Genomic DNA, 16,690 nt, shown 5'->3' on the forward strand with positions numbered 1-16,690 from the left:
TGAGAGGCAGGACGAGGTCACCAGATACTGAGTTCTAGAGGCTTCCTCTGAATGGTGGCCTAGCTGTGCCCCGCCCCCCATATGTAAAACACCATAGTTTAGGGGCCCTTTCTATCGAGCACTTTCTGGGACGTGTCCAGTCTTCTGCCCAGCCTAGTGCACAGCTCAGCAGGGATTATGAGAGCCCTGAGCTGGCAGCAGGGATGGGGAGCGTGATGGTCTCTCCCCCTTCATCTCCCCCCACCCCGTCCCCTTGCAGCCCCTCCCCCCAACCTTTCCTATTTATACTTCATGGTAGTGGTGGTGTGTGTCCTGGGCCCCTGAAAGATAACCAGGTGAGTGTCACACTCCACTTTGTCTTGCTAAGTGTTTTTGGAAATGGCCTTGTCCAACTGGGCCGTCCAGGGGCAAGAAACCTTCTTAGGTGATTGGGGCGGGCGGGGGGGGGGGGGGGGATGGGGAGGAGGGTGCTGTCCAGCCGTAGGGCGGGCCTGGGAGAGGACAGAACGAACTCTGGCGTCAACACTCCCAGCTGTGGTGAGGCAGCCTGGGCTTCTGGGAGCCCAGGAGATGAAGAGGCAGGAGGACCTGGTTGGAGCCCGCCAGACCCGGACTGACCCAAACAAGTGTGCCCCCAAAAGAAAGACCTCAGGCCCAAAGGCTTCTGCCGATTGCTCAAAAGGAGGCCTGGCCTAAGCAGGGCCCAGAAGAATTCAGGAGTATATGCTTATGCTTTCCGGCTGAAAGCAGGGAGAACGATAAAATTACAGGGATGTGTGGAAATTAGGGGTTGCCACTGCAGCTCAGAAAGGCAACCCAGCCTGATGGCTTGATGCAAAATCCGGAATGGATTCGCGGCTCCAGTGCAGCAAAAACACGGACAGACCCCCTGGCTAATGAGAAGTCTGGAATGGATGTAAGAGATTGATAGATTGATTTTTAAAGATTTTATTTATTTATTTGACACAGAGAGAGATCACAAGTAGGCAGAGAGGCAGGGAGGAGCAAGCAGAGAGCCCGATGTGGGACTCGATCCCAGGACCCTGAGACCATGACAGGAGCCAAAGACAGAGGCTTAACCCACTGAGGCACCCTGGCGCCCCCAAAGCGTACAACCTTTCAATTACAAAATGAATGTGTCTGAGAATCTGATGTATAATATGATAACTAGGGGCACCTGGGTGACTCAGTCCGTTAAGGGCCTGATTCTTGATTTCGGCTCAGGTCGTGGTCTTAGGGTAGAAAGATCGAACCCTGAGAGCGATGTTGGGCTCTGCACTGGGTGTGGAGCCTGCTTAAGATTCCCTCTCCCTCAGCCCCTCTCCCCCTTGTGTGTGCACAGTACACACACACTCTCTCTCTCTCTCAAAAAAAAAAAAAAGAAAGAAAAGGGAAAAAACCTCACTCATGATAACTGTAGTTGATAATATTGTGCTGTATATTTAGAATTTACTGAGAGCCGAACTTAAATGTTCTCAGCACCCCCAAAAAGATAAATATGTGAGGGAACAGATATGTTCATGAACTCGATTACGAGAATCCTTTTACAATGTATATGTATATCAAATCACCATGTTGTACACTTTAAATATATTACAATTTTATTTGTCAGTTGTACCTCAATGAAGGTGAAAAAATAAAAAGCTAAAATGAGATAATAAAAATAAAATACTAATACAATTTAAAAAGATTATACTTATACTGTTGTATAACTTGTGCTTTTTTTTTTTAAGGTTTCAAATGTACTTTATTTCTTCAATCATGCCATATTTTAATGGGTGCAGAGTGTTTTTGCTTGGCATCAGTTATGAGTTGGTTTTGGAACAATTCAGTATTACACCAACTGGGATGATTACTGATCTCTCCATTCCTTTGGGGTGACTCTGCCAACAGGGGACCGTTTCCATTCTATTCCAATTTGTGTTGCTGTATATGCCCACACAGCAATACAGAAAGTGGCTCCACTAGCTAATATGGCATTACCATATTTGTCATGGAAATCAGGTGTCCTTTTCTGGTGGCTCTGCCTTGCCATTGTTTGTGGGATGCTTTGAACTCGGAGACGACTTAGAGCGGTTCTGGCCATAGGAAACATCCTGAAGCTGAAAACAGAACCGAGCAACTACAGCTGCCGCTTTGCTACTAACTTGTGCTTTTTTTTTTAATCAAATTGTAAACTCTTTTCCTTCTTAGCAAGTATTCATCTACATTATCATTATTAATGATTGCATTTATGTTCCTTAATAGAAATACATCATATTTTAGGTAATCAGGCTTCTATTGGGAAATATTTAGAAAATTTCCAATTTTTTATCCTAATAAACAGCATTGTGACAAATACCCACGTACATTCATTTTTGTGAATTATTTCATTTATATTCATAGCATAAATTTTAGGTATGGGACTGCTGGGTCAAATTTGCAAACTTTTTTTAGTTTGTCCCCTATTTCTAAATGGCTCTGGAAATAGGCTACAGACAAAACATGAGTTCTAGGTATAGAAGTACAGACCACATTCTCTGACCCAAATACAGTAAAATCACAAGTGAATAATAATCTCAAAAGCCCCACCATTTTGACCTCAAAAAGCAAATAAATAAAAATATCCTCTAAAAACTTCTTCAGTCAAAGAAGAAATTAAAACTGGTATTACAGAATGGTCTGACAGTAATCCCAACCAGAATGGCTTACAATAAAATGTTTTTGTTTTTGTTTTTTTTTACCAAAACTTTACCAAGAAGCAAATGTACAACCTTAAGTATTTTCTCTATTAAACCAGGAATACAAACAGACATACACGACATTCTGCTCAAGTTATCAAAGAAGAGTTACACTTAGGGGAAGCCAGATATAGATAAATTAAGGGAAAGACATAATGGAAAGAATGAGGGATAGAAATAGTGAAATTGATCGAGAAGTTCCCTATCTTGTTCTATGTGTGTGTAAGTGTTTGTGCACTTGTGAGTGTGTGTGTGTATTCATGTGTGTTCAAAGGAGCAGGGGCCACGTGGAAACGTCCCACATTTTGCTGACAGGTTTAGGAGGCAAGGCAAATTCAACCCAACTGACACACACAGCAGGATTAACTGAGATAATGTCAGGGTCAGTAGAGAGCCATGAAAGCACAAACGTGGACGTGACTAACGGCAGGCAGGTCAATGAAGGAAAGCATCTTATAGAATATGATAGCTGAACTGACAATCGTGGGCTGGGTAGGATTTTGCCAAGTAAAATGACTATAGAGAGAAAGTGAGGACTAGGTGTAGGGATTTGTTTTCAAGGTACTAGAATTTTTTCCATGCTTCACCAGTTCCTGACATCTATGGGACGATTAACTATGCAGCCTTATCATTTTTAATTGTGTGCTTTCTTATAGAGCTGGTATTCTTTTGATTCAAGTGGCCTATTTTTAGATCCTGCTTTATGTTATTAATAATTACAGCAGAAAATGAACTTCATAGAAATGAAATGTCTTTTTATTTCATATCTGTAATTAGCTATGAGGTGAGCATGCAAGATACATTCAAAATCTACTCTGCTGAGAGGCCCCTGGGTGGCTCAGTGGGTTAAAGCCTCTGCCTTCGGCTCATGTCATGATCCTGGAGTCCTGGGATCGAGTCCCGCATCAGGCTCTCTGCTCAGCAGGGAGCCTGCTTCCCTTCCTCTCTCTCTGCCTGCCTCTCTGCCTACTTGTGATCTCTGTCAAATAAATAAATAAAATCTTAAAAAGAATCTACTCTATTGGAAGGATATGTTGCATGGATCTAAGTGTATTCAAGGAAAGGAGAGTCTGTAAGACCGTATGGAAATGTTTTCATTAATTTTCAATTTTTGAGGATTCCTAAGTGGCTCAGTCAGTAAGTGTCTGCCTTTGGCTCAGGTCATGATCCTAGGGTCCTGGGATTGGGTTCTGCATCAAGTCCCACATTGGGAAATATTGCTGGATAGTCACATGCAAAAAAAAAAAAAAAAAAAAAGAAGGTGGATCCTTGCTTCACACCACATACAAAAATTAACTTAAAAAATTAATTCAAAATGGGTCAATGACTTAAATATTAGAGTTAAAACCATAAGCCTTTCAGAAGAAAGTGTACAGGTAAATCTTCATGACCTTGGCAACGGATTCTCAGATATGTCACCAAACCTATGAGCAACAAAAGAAAATATACAGGGGTGCCCGGGTGGCTCAGTTGTTAAGTGTCTGCTTAAGGTTCAGGTCATGATCCTAGTGCCCTGGGACGGAGCCTGTCTCCCTTGCCCACTCCCTCTATCTGTGTTTCCTCTCTCGCTGTGTCTCGCTCTTTCAAAAAAATAAATAAAATCTTAAAAAAAGAAAATATAGATATATTGCACTTTATAAAAACTTTTTTTAAAAAAGATTTTATTTATTTATTTGACAGAGAACACAAGTAGGCAGAGAGGCAGGCAGAGAGAGAGGAGGAAGCAGGCTCCCTACTGAGCAGAGAGCCCGATGCAGGGCTCCATCCCAGGACCCTGAGATCATGACCTGAGCTGAAGGCAGTGGCTTTAACCCACTGAGCCACCCAGGCGCCCAAAACTAAAATCTTTTGTGTTTTAATGGATTCTATACAGAAAGTGAAGAGACAACCCATACGATGGGAGAAAATATTTGCAAAATATATTACGTACGTATGTTTGAATGTATCTACCTACATCTCAATTACTCAATAATAAAAAGACAACCCAACTAAAAACTGAGTAAAATATGTAAATAGACATTTCTTCAAAGGATATACTTAAGTGGCCAGTAAGCCCATGAAAAGATGTTTAACGTCATTAGACATTAGGAAAATGCAAATCAAAAGCAATATCATGGGGTACCTGCCTGGCCCAGGGGGTAGAGTGTGGGACTTTTTTTTTTTTAATTAATTTTTATTTTTTCAGCATAACAGTATTCATTATTTTTGCACCACACCCAGTGCTCCATGCAATCCGTGCCCTCTACAATACCCACCACCTGGTGCCCCCAACCTCCCACCCCCCACCCCTTCAAAGTTCTCAGATCGTTTTTCAGAGTCCATAGTCTCTCATGGTTCACCTCCCCTTCCAATTTCCCTCAACTCCCTTCTCCTCTACATCTCCCCTTGTCCTCCATGCTATTTGTTATGCTCCACAAATAAGTGAAACCATATGATAATTGACTCTCTCTGCTTGACTTATTTCACTCAGCATAATCTCTTCCAGTCCCGTCCATGTTGCTACAAAACTTGGGTATTCATCCTTTCTTTTTTTCTTTTTCTTTTTTTTTTTTTTACAGCTTTATAAACATATATTTTTATCCCCAGGGGTACAGGTCTGCGAATCGCCAGGTTTACACACTTCACAGCACTCACCATAGCACATACCCTCCCCAATATCCATAACCCCACCCCCCTCTCCCAACCCCCTCCCCCCATCAACCCTCAGTTTGTTTTGTGAGATTAAGAGTCACTTATGGTTTGTCTCCCTCCCAATCCCATCTTGTTTCATTTACTCTTCTCCTACCCCCTCAACCCCCCATGTTGCATCTCCTCTCCCTCATATCAGGGAGATCATATGATAGTTGTCTTTCTCCGATTGACTTATTTCGCTAAGCATGATACCCTCTAGTTCCATCCACGTCGTCGCAAATGGCAAGATTTCATTTCTTTTGATGGCTGCATAGTATTCCATTGTGTATATATACCACATCTTCTTTATCCATTCGTCTGTAGATGGACATCTAGGTTCTTTCCATAGTTTGGCTATTGTAGACATTGCTGCTATAAACATTCAGGTGCACGTGCCCCTTCGGATCACTACGTTTGTATCTTTAGGGTAAATACCCAGCAGTGTAATTGCAGGGTCATAGGGTAGTTCTATTTTCAACATTTTGAGGAACCTCCATGCTGTTTTCCAGAGTGGTTGCACCAGCTTGCATTCCCACCAAGAGTGTAGGAGGGTTCCCCTTTCTCCGCATCCTCGCCAGCATCTGTCATTTCCTGACTTGTTAATTTTAGCCATTCTGACTGGTGTGAGGTGATATCTCATGGTGGTTTTGATTTGTATTTCCCTGATGCCGAGTGATATGGAGCACTTTTTCATGTGTCTGTTGGCCATCTGGATGTCTTCTTTGCAGAAATGTCTGTTCATGTCCTCTGCCCATTTCTTGATTGGATTATTTGTTCTTTGGGTGTTGAGTTTGCTAAGTTCTTTATAGATTTTGGACACTAGCCCTTTATCTGATATGTCATTTGCAAATATCTTCTCCCATTCTGTCAGTTGTCTTTTGGTTTTATTCACTGTTTCCTTTGCTGTGCAGAAGCTTTTGATCTTGATACAGTGTGGGACTTTTGATCTGGGGGTTGTGAGTTCAATCCCCACGTTGAGTGTAGAGATTTCTTAAATATAAAAAACCCCTATAATATCACTTTCTATCCACAAGGACGGTTATAATGAAAAATATAATTACAAGTGTTGATGAAGCTCTGAAGAAATTGGAACCCCCCAAAACTGCTGGTGGGAATGTAAAATTGTTCAGTCAGGTTTTTTTTGATAAAATACATTCTTTAGTCAAAACGAGTTTACATGTTGACACTTAAGGCTAAACTAGAATAAATCTGTGCAAATTAGAACTGTATTAAGGACCAAGCAGATAATTACTGGTTCATATAATGTGATAGCAAGAATTCCTGCAAAATAGGAGATCCAACTCCCATGGTAAGATCTCTTAAACAGTTTGGCAGTTCCTCAAGAAGTTAAATACAGAGTTATCATTTTGGTATGAGCTAGTGATCCCACACCTAAGTATATACCCAAGAGAGCTGAAAATAAACGTCCACATGAAACTTACACATGAAGGCTCATAGCAGCATTATTCATGATAGCCAAAAGATAGAAACAACCCAAATTTCCGTCAATAAATAAATGGATAAATAAAATGTGGTACGTCCATACAATGGAATATTACTTGGTGAGAAAAAGCAAATGAAAGGAAAGAAAGAAAGAAAATAAAATGAAGGACTGTTCTACGAGGTGGATGAACCTTGAAAAACAGTATGTTAAGTGAAAGATGCCACATCCTGGGGTGTCCAATACAGTCAAATCCACAGAGGCAGAAGGCGGATTTGTGGTGGCCCCAGCGGGAGTGGAAACTGATTGCTAACCGGTACCCGGTTTCTTCAGGGGTGATGAAAGTATTTTAGATTTAGGTTATAATTGCATAATCCTGTAACCATACTAAAAACCACTGAGCCGCGCACTTTAAAAACAAAGGGATCATTTTCTCATGCAATTTTCTCAGCAAGCAGCTGGAGATCGTTGGAGAAATTAACACGCAGCGCTCAATATAATGAAAACTGCCTACCTCTGTGTCATTCATTACACGCTATCTTCATCTCTGTCACAGCCCACAGTGACGGTTCAGCGGCTCTCCTCAAAAGGGTCTACTGTCGTACCTAAGTCCCTGCTCTGGGTACTGTCACGGCCCCGTCAGGCTAAGACCACGAGTAGTTGGACAAAGTCAGGTTATTGGCCTATTATAATGAGAAAAACCAAATAGTAGAGTTATTCTGGAGCCTCTCCAAATAGGGAAAAGTAGTGTTATTGTGGAGTTTGGGGGAAGAATGGAAATCTGGGTGAAATTCAAGTGAAACAGTATTTCAAATGCTTAAGGCAACACAGGGTGAGTGTCAAAGTGTCATTATCTGGTCTGGACCATGAAATGGACACGGGATCCTATTCCCTTGGAAACCACTAAGTTAAGATAAGTGTGGACGCTTTGTCCGGACAACTTTATTGGAACTTCTGCACCTGGATTGTACCCCAAGTTTGCTTCTTTGTGTCAGACCATCTTAGTTCCTCCAGGAAAGACTGGGATATTTTACTCTTACTGGAATAATTTTAAACAGCAACGTTACTGGGAGTCTGATTTTATAGGAGAAATTTTCTCTGTGACCAAGAACACAGTAGTCACTCTAAGAAGGGGGCCCAATGGTGCTTTGCAGTCGGCAGTGTGTCCTTGGGAGAAATCATGCTTACTGTGAACTCTGGGCTATCTCTCTCTGTGTCTGTTTTCCCAGCCTGGTGAATGGCATGGCTGGTTTTTTTCCTTCCTTATTATTAAGGGGGTGTTAAGGATTGATACAAGGTTGTTTGTGCTCCTAGACCTCTGGAGGCAAGAAACGCAACACTTTAAGGAGGGACCAATGCAGGTTCCCCTGGAGGTTCGGTCCCTCTGCCTTTTAGTGGTTTTCAAAGCCCTGGTTCAGCAGGTCTGAGTTAGCTCTGCTGAAGACAGGCTGGACCCCAGAGCTGCCTTGTTTCTAACAAGGCCATGCAGGGAACTCTGCTGTTACTGGATTCCAGAATGTTCCTTAGGGAGATACACATCACCACCAAGCTCCCACTACACTGACCAGGCCAGTAAGGCCCAGCCTAGACACATGCTTGGTTAGGAGCTGAGGGAGGTGATGGGAGGAGGTCCTGCCTCGGCTCCTAGGGGTCCTGGGAACCGTATTCGTAACTTGTGAGTGGCCCCAGTGAGCTGGGCACCCTTGTCCTCTTGCGTGACCTTCGTGACTAGAAAGGCACACACCCATTTCATCTCTAATTGGTAGAAGTGGTCATTGCGAGCTGGGCCACCTTAGGGGTGGGAGACATTTCTCCTTAGTAGGTCTCAGGGAGGGCTGAAGACTAGATAGATACCAGCACCTCAGGTATCTGCAAACCCAGCGGTGGGTGAAGTGGCCTCATCGTGCAGGAATCCAGCTGCTTGGGGTCTGCTCTGAGGTTTGGGAGGGGAGTGGAAGTGTAGCAGGAACTCCGCCAGTCCAAATGGCAAGCGTGCCATTTGGAAAAAGAGTAAATTGACTACAGAAGGGAAGACCCAGTAGCGAGACTGCTCATTGCCGGGGATAGCATATCCTCTAAAAATATATTTGGTGAAACAAGAAGTTGTTGATAGACTCCAGAAATTGCCAATTTTCAAGTTACGTCTAAGGCGAACCCTGCTTTCCACAGGTTCCAAGAAATACTGTTCACCCATTTCTACACCTTTCTTTTCTTCTCTCCCAAGAGGGAGAAGATCATGACCCTCTGTCTTTCCCTGATGGGTGAACTGTCTACAACTCGGACAATCACAGTAATGGTGATGACAGAGAACACAAAACGAAGGCACTCGTGTGCCCATAGACTGTCTAGCTAATTGTAGGTCAATACTCAGTAAATACTCATTAAATCGTCATCTGTGGCAAGTCATTGCCCAAGTATTTACTGAGTGCTGGTGAATAACGTGGTTTTGTGAGATGCCTGATGAAGCTGTAAGGGGACATCATCCCCAGCCCTTAATGTGTTTTTGTTTTCTGTCTTGTTGCTGTTCTTGCACGGTAAGGAGAGGTATCACGCTTCACTGCGGGAGGGGGTGGGTAGCAGACAGCCCCAGTGCTCGAGTCCCCGTCAGAAGCCCCCGACACTAGCTTTTGCTTTGTTAGGAACACGATGTTCCTATGATCTCGGATGAGTTACTTGAATGTCTCAGTATCATCTGAACAAATAAGATGGTCAAACTCGATTTTTATACCTTATTTTTAAAGCTTTTGCTTATTATTTGACAGAGAGAGAGAGAGAGCACGAGTGAGCCCACGCACAGGCAAGGGGAGGGGCAGGCAGAGGGAGAGGGAGAAGCCAGCTTCCAGCTGAGCAGAGAGCCCAACAGTCCTTGTGCAGGGCCCATCCCAGGACCCTGGGATCATGACCTGAGCAGAAGGCAGACACTCATCCAACTGAGCCACTCAGGCGCCCCTAGACTTTCATACGTTAAAGAGCTCTGCCAACTGTAGAGTGTGGTTTGGGCTGAGACACAGTGAAATTGACTGGACATACAAGGATGGCCTTCCTGTTCTACTTAAGGTCTATATTCCAGGATTGGTCTACAAAGTCTTGTTCCTCTTCTTTAAGGGTGGTCAAATCTTCAGAAACCCAGCTTTTGAAACCTAAACTCATCTGAACTGTTTTTTGTTATTGTTGTTCATTTTAAAGATTTTATTTTCTTAAGTAATCTCTACACCCAACATGGGGCTCGAAACTACGACCCTGAGATCAAGAGTCACACGCTGTACCGACGGGGTCAGCCAGGCGCCCCTGGAAATGTTAATTGTAAGAAAGCTGAGTCATTTATTGCTTTTTCTAGGACAGGAAACCATCAACACCAACCAGAAAAAATTGCCATGGTTTCTTGCTGAGGAAGGCATCAGACCTTCAAAAGTAGCTGATTCCAGTCAGCCGCTGTCATCACACAAGAAGCTCTTGCGAGCTGACCTGCCATGTAAGAAGTGAGTAATGTCTTGTCTTCCCTCCCCTCCACCTGTCGACCATGTCAGGGCTCACCCATCCTCATCCTCTACCTGGTTTCCCACAGCTTCATGTAATGCGTTAGCCAGACAGATCAAGGTTGAAAGGTTTTTTGTTTTGTTTTGTTTTGTTTTGCTGTGACTGTTAAATTTTAATTGAAAGTTAATTGATTTTTCTAGGAATGAGCCTCTAACCGTGGCCACAGCTCAGTGATACTGACCCACCCACCCACTGTCTCTTTGCTGAACCGAGGTAAACACAGAGCAGATAAGGCAAACTGAGAATCATCAGAGGAATAAGGCCAATGCAAATTTGCAAGCAGAATGCATTTGCCAGTCATGAGAACTTGGGAAATTATCGCTAAGCCTTCTTAGCCTTTTCAAATTATGTAAGGTTGAATTTCTTGAAGAGTTGCAGGAGAAAGGCTTTCCAGACCTGGATCAGTGCGTCCCTGCTGTGATTCAGAGGATCCAGGAACTCTGAGCAGCTTGGTAACCCCACAGCCGAGAAGAGCAGTCCCCAAACTTTTATGTGTGTGTACTACTAGGGTAGCTTGTTTTTTTTTTCTTTTTTAAAGATTTAATTTAATTAATTTATTTATTTGAGAGAGAGGCAGTGAGAGAGAGCATGAGCAAGGAGAAGGTCAGAGGGAAAAGCAGACTCCCTGGGACGCCTGGGTGGCTCAGTTGGTTAAGCAGCTGCCTTCGGCTCAGGTCATGATCCCAGCGTCCTGGGATCGAGTCCCGCATCGGGCTCCTTGCTCGTCAGGGAACCTGCCTCTCCCTCTGCCTCTGCCTGCCATTCTGTCTGCCTGTGCTCACTCTCTCTCCCTCGCTCTCTCTGACAAATAAATAAATAAAATCTTAAAAAAAAAAAAAAGAAAAGCAGACTCCCTGTGGAGCTGGGAGCCTGATGCGGGACTCGATCCTGAGACCCTGGGATCATGACCTGAGCCGAAAGCAGTCGTCTAACCAACTGAGCAACCCAGGCGTCCCTAGGGTAGCTTGTTGAAACACATATTCTAATTCTTTGGTCCAGGGTGAAAATTGAGATTCTGCATTTCTAACAAGCTGTCAGGTGATGACAATGTGGCTGGTCTTGGGACCTTATTTTGAGTAGCATGGTTCTGATAGACTTACCCAACACGGGAAAGGCAAATGAGCACAAACCTTACTCATTGCATCTGACCAGGAAAGTCTATGGCCGGGCATAGGATTTTATGAGGCTAAGTGCTGCCTTTGACCTCTACGTGAGTGCGCCATGATTCAAGTGGTGGGGTAAACGCATGTATTTTTTCTTAAAAACAAAGCTGAAAAGCCATGGGCGCATGGGCAGCAAGAAGGATGTTAGACTCTAGTGTTTCTAGAAAAAAGGTGGAGATCAATGATATGGCAAGGCATGATTTTGTTGCTATGTCTAATGTATGGATAATATTATTAATTGAGCCTAAGGCATCAATGATTTCTTTTTATTTATTTTATTTTTTTAAAGATTTTATTTATTTATTTGACAGAGAGAAATCACAAGTAGGCAGAGAGGCAGGCAGAGAGAGAGAGGGAGAAGCAGGCTCCCCGCCGAGCAGAGAGCCTGATGTGGAGCTCCATCCCAGGACCCTGAGATCATGACCCGAGCTAAAGGCAGAGGCTTTAACCCACTGAGCCCCCCAGGCACCGCAATTTCCTTTTAATATAAATGAAACATAGCTATGCAGACCACATTGAAATGAATTTCTTCAACTTGACTTACTAATAAGAAAATTGGGGATGATAATGAGAAAAGACAGTGCTTCTTTTCAGGATGGGGTCATTCATTCATTCAACAATGACAATGTATTGAGACCCTTGTGATGGGCCAGGTGCCGTGGAGGACCCGCTGTGCTGGGAGCTCAGTCCCTCCATGAAAGTCTGACATTCACTGGGAGCATATTGACCCCAAACAGCTCATATTAAACTGAATTAAAACTGTGATCCTGGGGGCGCCTGGGTGGCTCAGTGGGTTAAAGCCTCTGCCTGCAGCTCAGGTCATGATCCTGGGGTCCTGGGATCGAGCCCCGCATCGGGCTCTCTGCTCCACAGGGAGCCTGCTTCCTCCTCTCTCTTTCTCTGCCTGCCTCTCTGCCTACTTGTGATCTCTGTCTGTCAAATAAATAAATAAAAATCTTTAAAAAAAAAAAAAAACTGTGATCCTGGAAGGAGAAATTAAGCATGCTCTGGGAACACTGAAACTGGGGCACGTAACTTAATGGGTGTGGAAAGAAGGCTTCCCTAAGAAGGTGATGTTTGAGTCGAGAGCTGAAGGTTTGTTTGGAATGATCTAGGTACAGGTGTTGGTGTTGGAAGGCACCAGAGGAGGGAAGGAGGTTGGCCCATGTGTGAGGTTATCCTTGTGTCAATACACGGTCTTCCCCCTTCTGGGGCTTGATTCAGGGAGGCATGGTGTAATTACTGCTGATGTGAAGACCCCCAGGACTTTCATATATATGCCTGGCCTGGGTTGGCCTCAGGTGGAACTCCTTGAACCTTTCTCCTTCTCAATCCCCCTTACACCCAGCCTGCGGACCCCGAGGGACATGGTTCACATTTAATGCAGATATGACTGTCTCCAGAACTAGTCTTTGGGGGTGCTTTGTTGTAGGGAAAAGTGGGGAGGGAGATCTCTGTGAGTCTGTGTATGCTTGGCTCATGGAGAAGCTAGGTCTTCTGCTCCTCTTTTCTCTTAATGACATTTTTCCTACCCCAGGTTAAAAAACATAGATGCTGTGGAAATCTGCCTGTAGTGAGATATCTGGCCACCAGGAGGCAGCACGAGACCATAGCTTTTCAGGAAGATTAAGCAAGTTCCAATCAGCAAAGCAGGATCTCGGGTTTCCAATAATGTCTGCACATTAGAATCACCTGAAGAACTTTCATAAAATCCCAGGGGCCTGGGCTCCATCTCAAGCCAGTTGCATCTTATATCCCTGGGAAAGGGGGCACAGACTTTCAGTTTCGCCAGTGATTCCAATTTGCAAAGAGAGTTGACAACCACTCATGGAGAACGCCGAATCCTGAAAACTGTAAAGGCTTTTAGGAATCACCTAGCCTACCCTGATTGCCCCATTCCACAGCTGCAGGAACTGAGGGCAGAAACAATAGGCTTAGGAATCACTGGAAAACAGAACCCAGGATCCTGACATTCAGGCAGTTCTGATTCCTCTCAGGGCTGTGTGGTTCCCTGTTCAAGGAGCTCCTGTTGGTGGAAACCTTCAGAATCCATCTATAGAAACCAACAGGAGAGCAACCCCAACTCTCTGTGGGCTGAGGTTCAAGGCCTGTGTGCTCTTGGATACCAGGGGAGTGAGGGCAGCTACAGTCCAGGAGGGCTTCCCGGAGATGAGGCAGGAGTAGATGATTGGCTGGGTTTTAATGATCCATGGATGGTAGGGGCCCAGGACAAATGATGGCCACTGCTGGGGTCCCCGAGCCGGTATGAGTGAGGCAAAGGTGAGGCCCTGAAGAAAGTGGGAATTACCACTACAGAGAGACATGGAGGCATAACCTACAGAGAGAGGGACATCCAGGAGGAGGAACTGGGGAAACAAGGCCTTTCACAAAATGTTCTAGATCTCAGTCTGGGTACAGCGAGGAAACACGGACAGTGTTTGAGCCTGAGAGGGTCACAGGAGAGCGAGCCTCAGAAAGATGCCACTGGGGGTGGAGGGGTAGAGGCCCAAAGACAGAAGGCAGCACGTGTAGGGTCCCCGTCCAGGGACTCCTTTAGGATCATCCTTTTCCGGGCCTTCAGAACATAGACAGGATGTGACTTTTGGAAGATGTCCTAGCAGGACTGGCCGAAGAGAATGTAAATAGAAGAATTGCCCTCAGCGGCGGCTTGTGGCCGAGGACGGGGATGGCAGAAAAGACACAGACTAAACAGAGTCCCTTGGAGGGTAGCAGGGGCTGCATTCCAGAAGCTTCTCAGATAGTTTATGGGAGTGTCAGAACTGCCTTACCCCCAGAGGAGCAGGACAGAGTGAGGGAACCCCTGGCTCCCCTCCTCTTTTCTAGTCAGGATATTCTTGGGGATCCTTAGAAACTCCACCTTGAGAAAGCCCTGGAAGCCCAGCACCAACGTTCCACCCTCATGTATCTTTAGGCTTTATGACACAGGGGCCCCTCTTCACCACAGTGTTGTCCAGCCTGCTTCCCCCCACCCTGGCCCACCTCTCTGGGGGATTCCGGAGTCACGTGCACTACACGTCCCTTCTTGTCAGATATCTCCCCTAGTAAACCCTAGTCTGTATTGATACCATATGGCGCTGGTAGGGTGCGCCCTTGTCCTTCTTCCATGACATCTGGTCCCTACACAGGTGCATGCTCCATCTTTCCCAGTGCTGGGTGTCTTTGCAAGAGAACTTGAACCAGGCATCCCCAGAGATGGGTGGGTAATATTTTGCTTTCAATCATCCATGTTTTTATATGGGGGGGGCAGGGAGGAGCCAAATAATACTGTCTTCTTTTTGCAAAGCAAGAAAAACCTTTCAAAACATCATCTCTTTCAATGTTCACCAGAGCCTTCCAGAGTCAAGATGTGCCTAAGGGAACTGGTACCTAGGATGACCCCATCTACTCGGTCCAGCCAATCCCATAGGGAAAGGGTGTTCTTTTCTGTAAAGAACCGCCCAGAGGGTAAGCTCTTTCCTCACATTGGAACCTGGGCTGCACTAGGAGACAGGAACACCTAAACCACTAAGTATCAGGGAGTTATTCCAATAATTATGCAGGTTTGAGACTTTATGGACACCAACATCCTTTGTGCACTCTGGGATGCTATAAGCAATCAGCTGGGGTATTCGTAGACTCTGGATCGTTTCCTCTTGGGGTCTACCTTCCCGTGTCTATTTTCCTGTTAACCACGAAGATCTGGCAGGTCTTGAAAAAGTCACCTTCTCAAGGTGACATCATGGCTTTCTCCTTCCTTAAGGAAGGTTTGATCCCCTTGTCTTCCAAATCACACCGGTCTTCCACTTGGCTTGGGGTCCATGCACAGCTATCTTCACAGAATTGGATGCAGGCGTTTGCTCGCACTAGCTGCTCCCTGGGAAGATTGGTCATAACTCTCAGGGGTTGAGGACTCCCCTTCATTTTCCCTTTCTTTTACAACAGCCGGAAATCTTTTATTTTCCTATTATAAGATTTATTAAATTAGGGTCTGTGGAATCAAATACACATATGGCCTCCAAGGGGGTCAATCCAGTGAAATTTACACAAAATTTTATTTTAGAGATTTTATTAGAGTGAGAGAGAAAGAGAGCACAGGCAGGCAGAGTGGCAGGCAGAGGCAGAGGGACAAGCAGGCTCTCCCCACCCCGAGCAAGGAGCCCGATGCTGGACTCCATCCCAGAACCCTGGGATCATGACCTGAGCCAAAGGTAGCCGCTTAACTGACTGAGCCACCCAGGCGTCCCTACACAAAATTCTATATGTGCATGTTTCACTAAGGGAAAATGACTAAGAACTTATGGCCGAGACTTTGCAACTGTTGAACAATCCTTGGCAAAGGTTGGTTTTTCTCCACAGTAATGGCGACAAGGTGACGATGTCTGGCATCTCCAGTTTTATTTAACATTATGCAAAAAGGCATAGAGATTGGCAAACTTTATTTGCAGATGACATGATCATGTACATAGAAAATCCTATGGAATCTTGAAAAGAGATCTACTAGACTACTAAGTGCATTTAGCTAAGTCACAACATACAGGGTCAATATTCAAAAATCAGTTCAATTTCTATACACTAGTGATAAACAACTGGAGATGGAAAAGTAAGAAAATACCATTTATAATAGAATCTACAACACATATATTCAGGGAAAATTTTAATTATATGCAAAACATGTACAGGGAAAACTCCAACAAACATGCTGAGAGGAAATAAACGGAGATACACACCAGGGTTTAGGAATGGGAGGCTCAATACCGTTAGATGGCCTTCCTCCCCAAGTCGAGTTACGTATTTGATGTGATCCCAATCAAAATCCTAGCAGGGTTATTTTTGGTCTTTTACTTTTTTTTCAGAAGTTGGCAAGCTCAAACTTATAAACAAATTCCAAAGTCAAAGACTAGCCAAAAAATTGTGGAAAAGAACAAAGCTGAGGGATGTAATCTGCCCAATTTTAGGACTTAATGTAAATATATAGTTATCTAAGAGATTACGGTACATTCAAGTATAGAAATAGAAATCAGTGGAATAGTCTAGAAATGTGTATCTAATACACACTTATGATACATATAATACACTGTGCGCATACACATACGTACACACACTTAACTGACTTTCAGTTAAAGTACCAAAGTAATTCAATGGGGGAAATGGCATATTCA

At 44.4% G+C, this 16,690-nt stretch overlaps 1 protein-coding gene and 1 long non-coding RNA gene across 2 annotated transcripts; one reads left to right on the forward strand and one right to left on the reverse strand.

The window, feature by feature from the left end:
* Nucleotides 1-1,719: 1,719 nt before the first annotated feature.
* Nucleotides 1,720-2,146, reverse strand: LOC125078870 (cytochrome c oxidase subunit 7B, mitochondrial-like). Its single transcript, XM_047692097.1, has one exon. The coding sequence runs from the start codon at nt 2,093-2,095 to the stop codon at nt 1,853-1,855; it is 243 nt and encodes an 80-aa protein (XP_047548053.1). The 5' UTR covers nt 2,096-2,146; the 3' UTR covers nt 1,720-1,852.
* An 8,051-nt stretch (nt 2,147-10,197) lies between these two features.
* Nucleotides 10,198-13,127, forward strand: LOC125078515 (uncharacterized). The gene is made up of 3 exons (XR_007120913.1): nt 10,198-10,310; nt 10,509-10,581; nt 13,069-13,127. It is a non-coding gene; the product is annotated as an uncharacterized LOC125078515 (long non-coding RNA).
* The last annotated feature ends 3,563 nt before the right edge of the window (nt 13,128-16,690 follow it).

Source organism: Lutra lutra, chromosome 10, assembly GCF_902655055.1.
Source record: "Lutra lutra chromosome 10, mLutLut1.2, whole genome shotgun sequence".
NCBI lineage: Eukaryota > Metazoa > Chordata > Mammalia > Carnivora > Mustelidae > Lutra > Lutra lutra.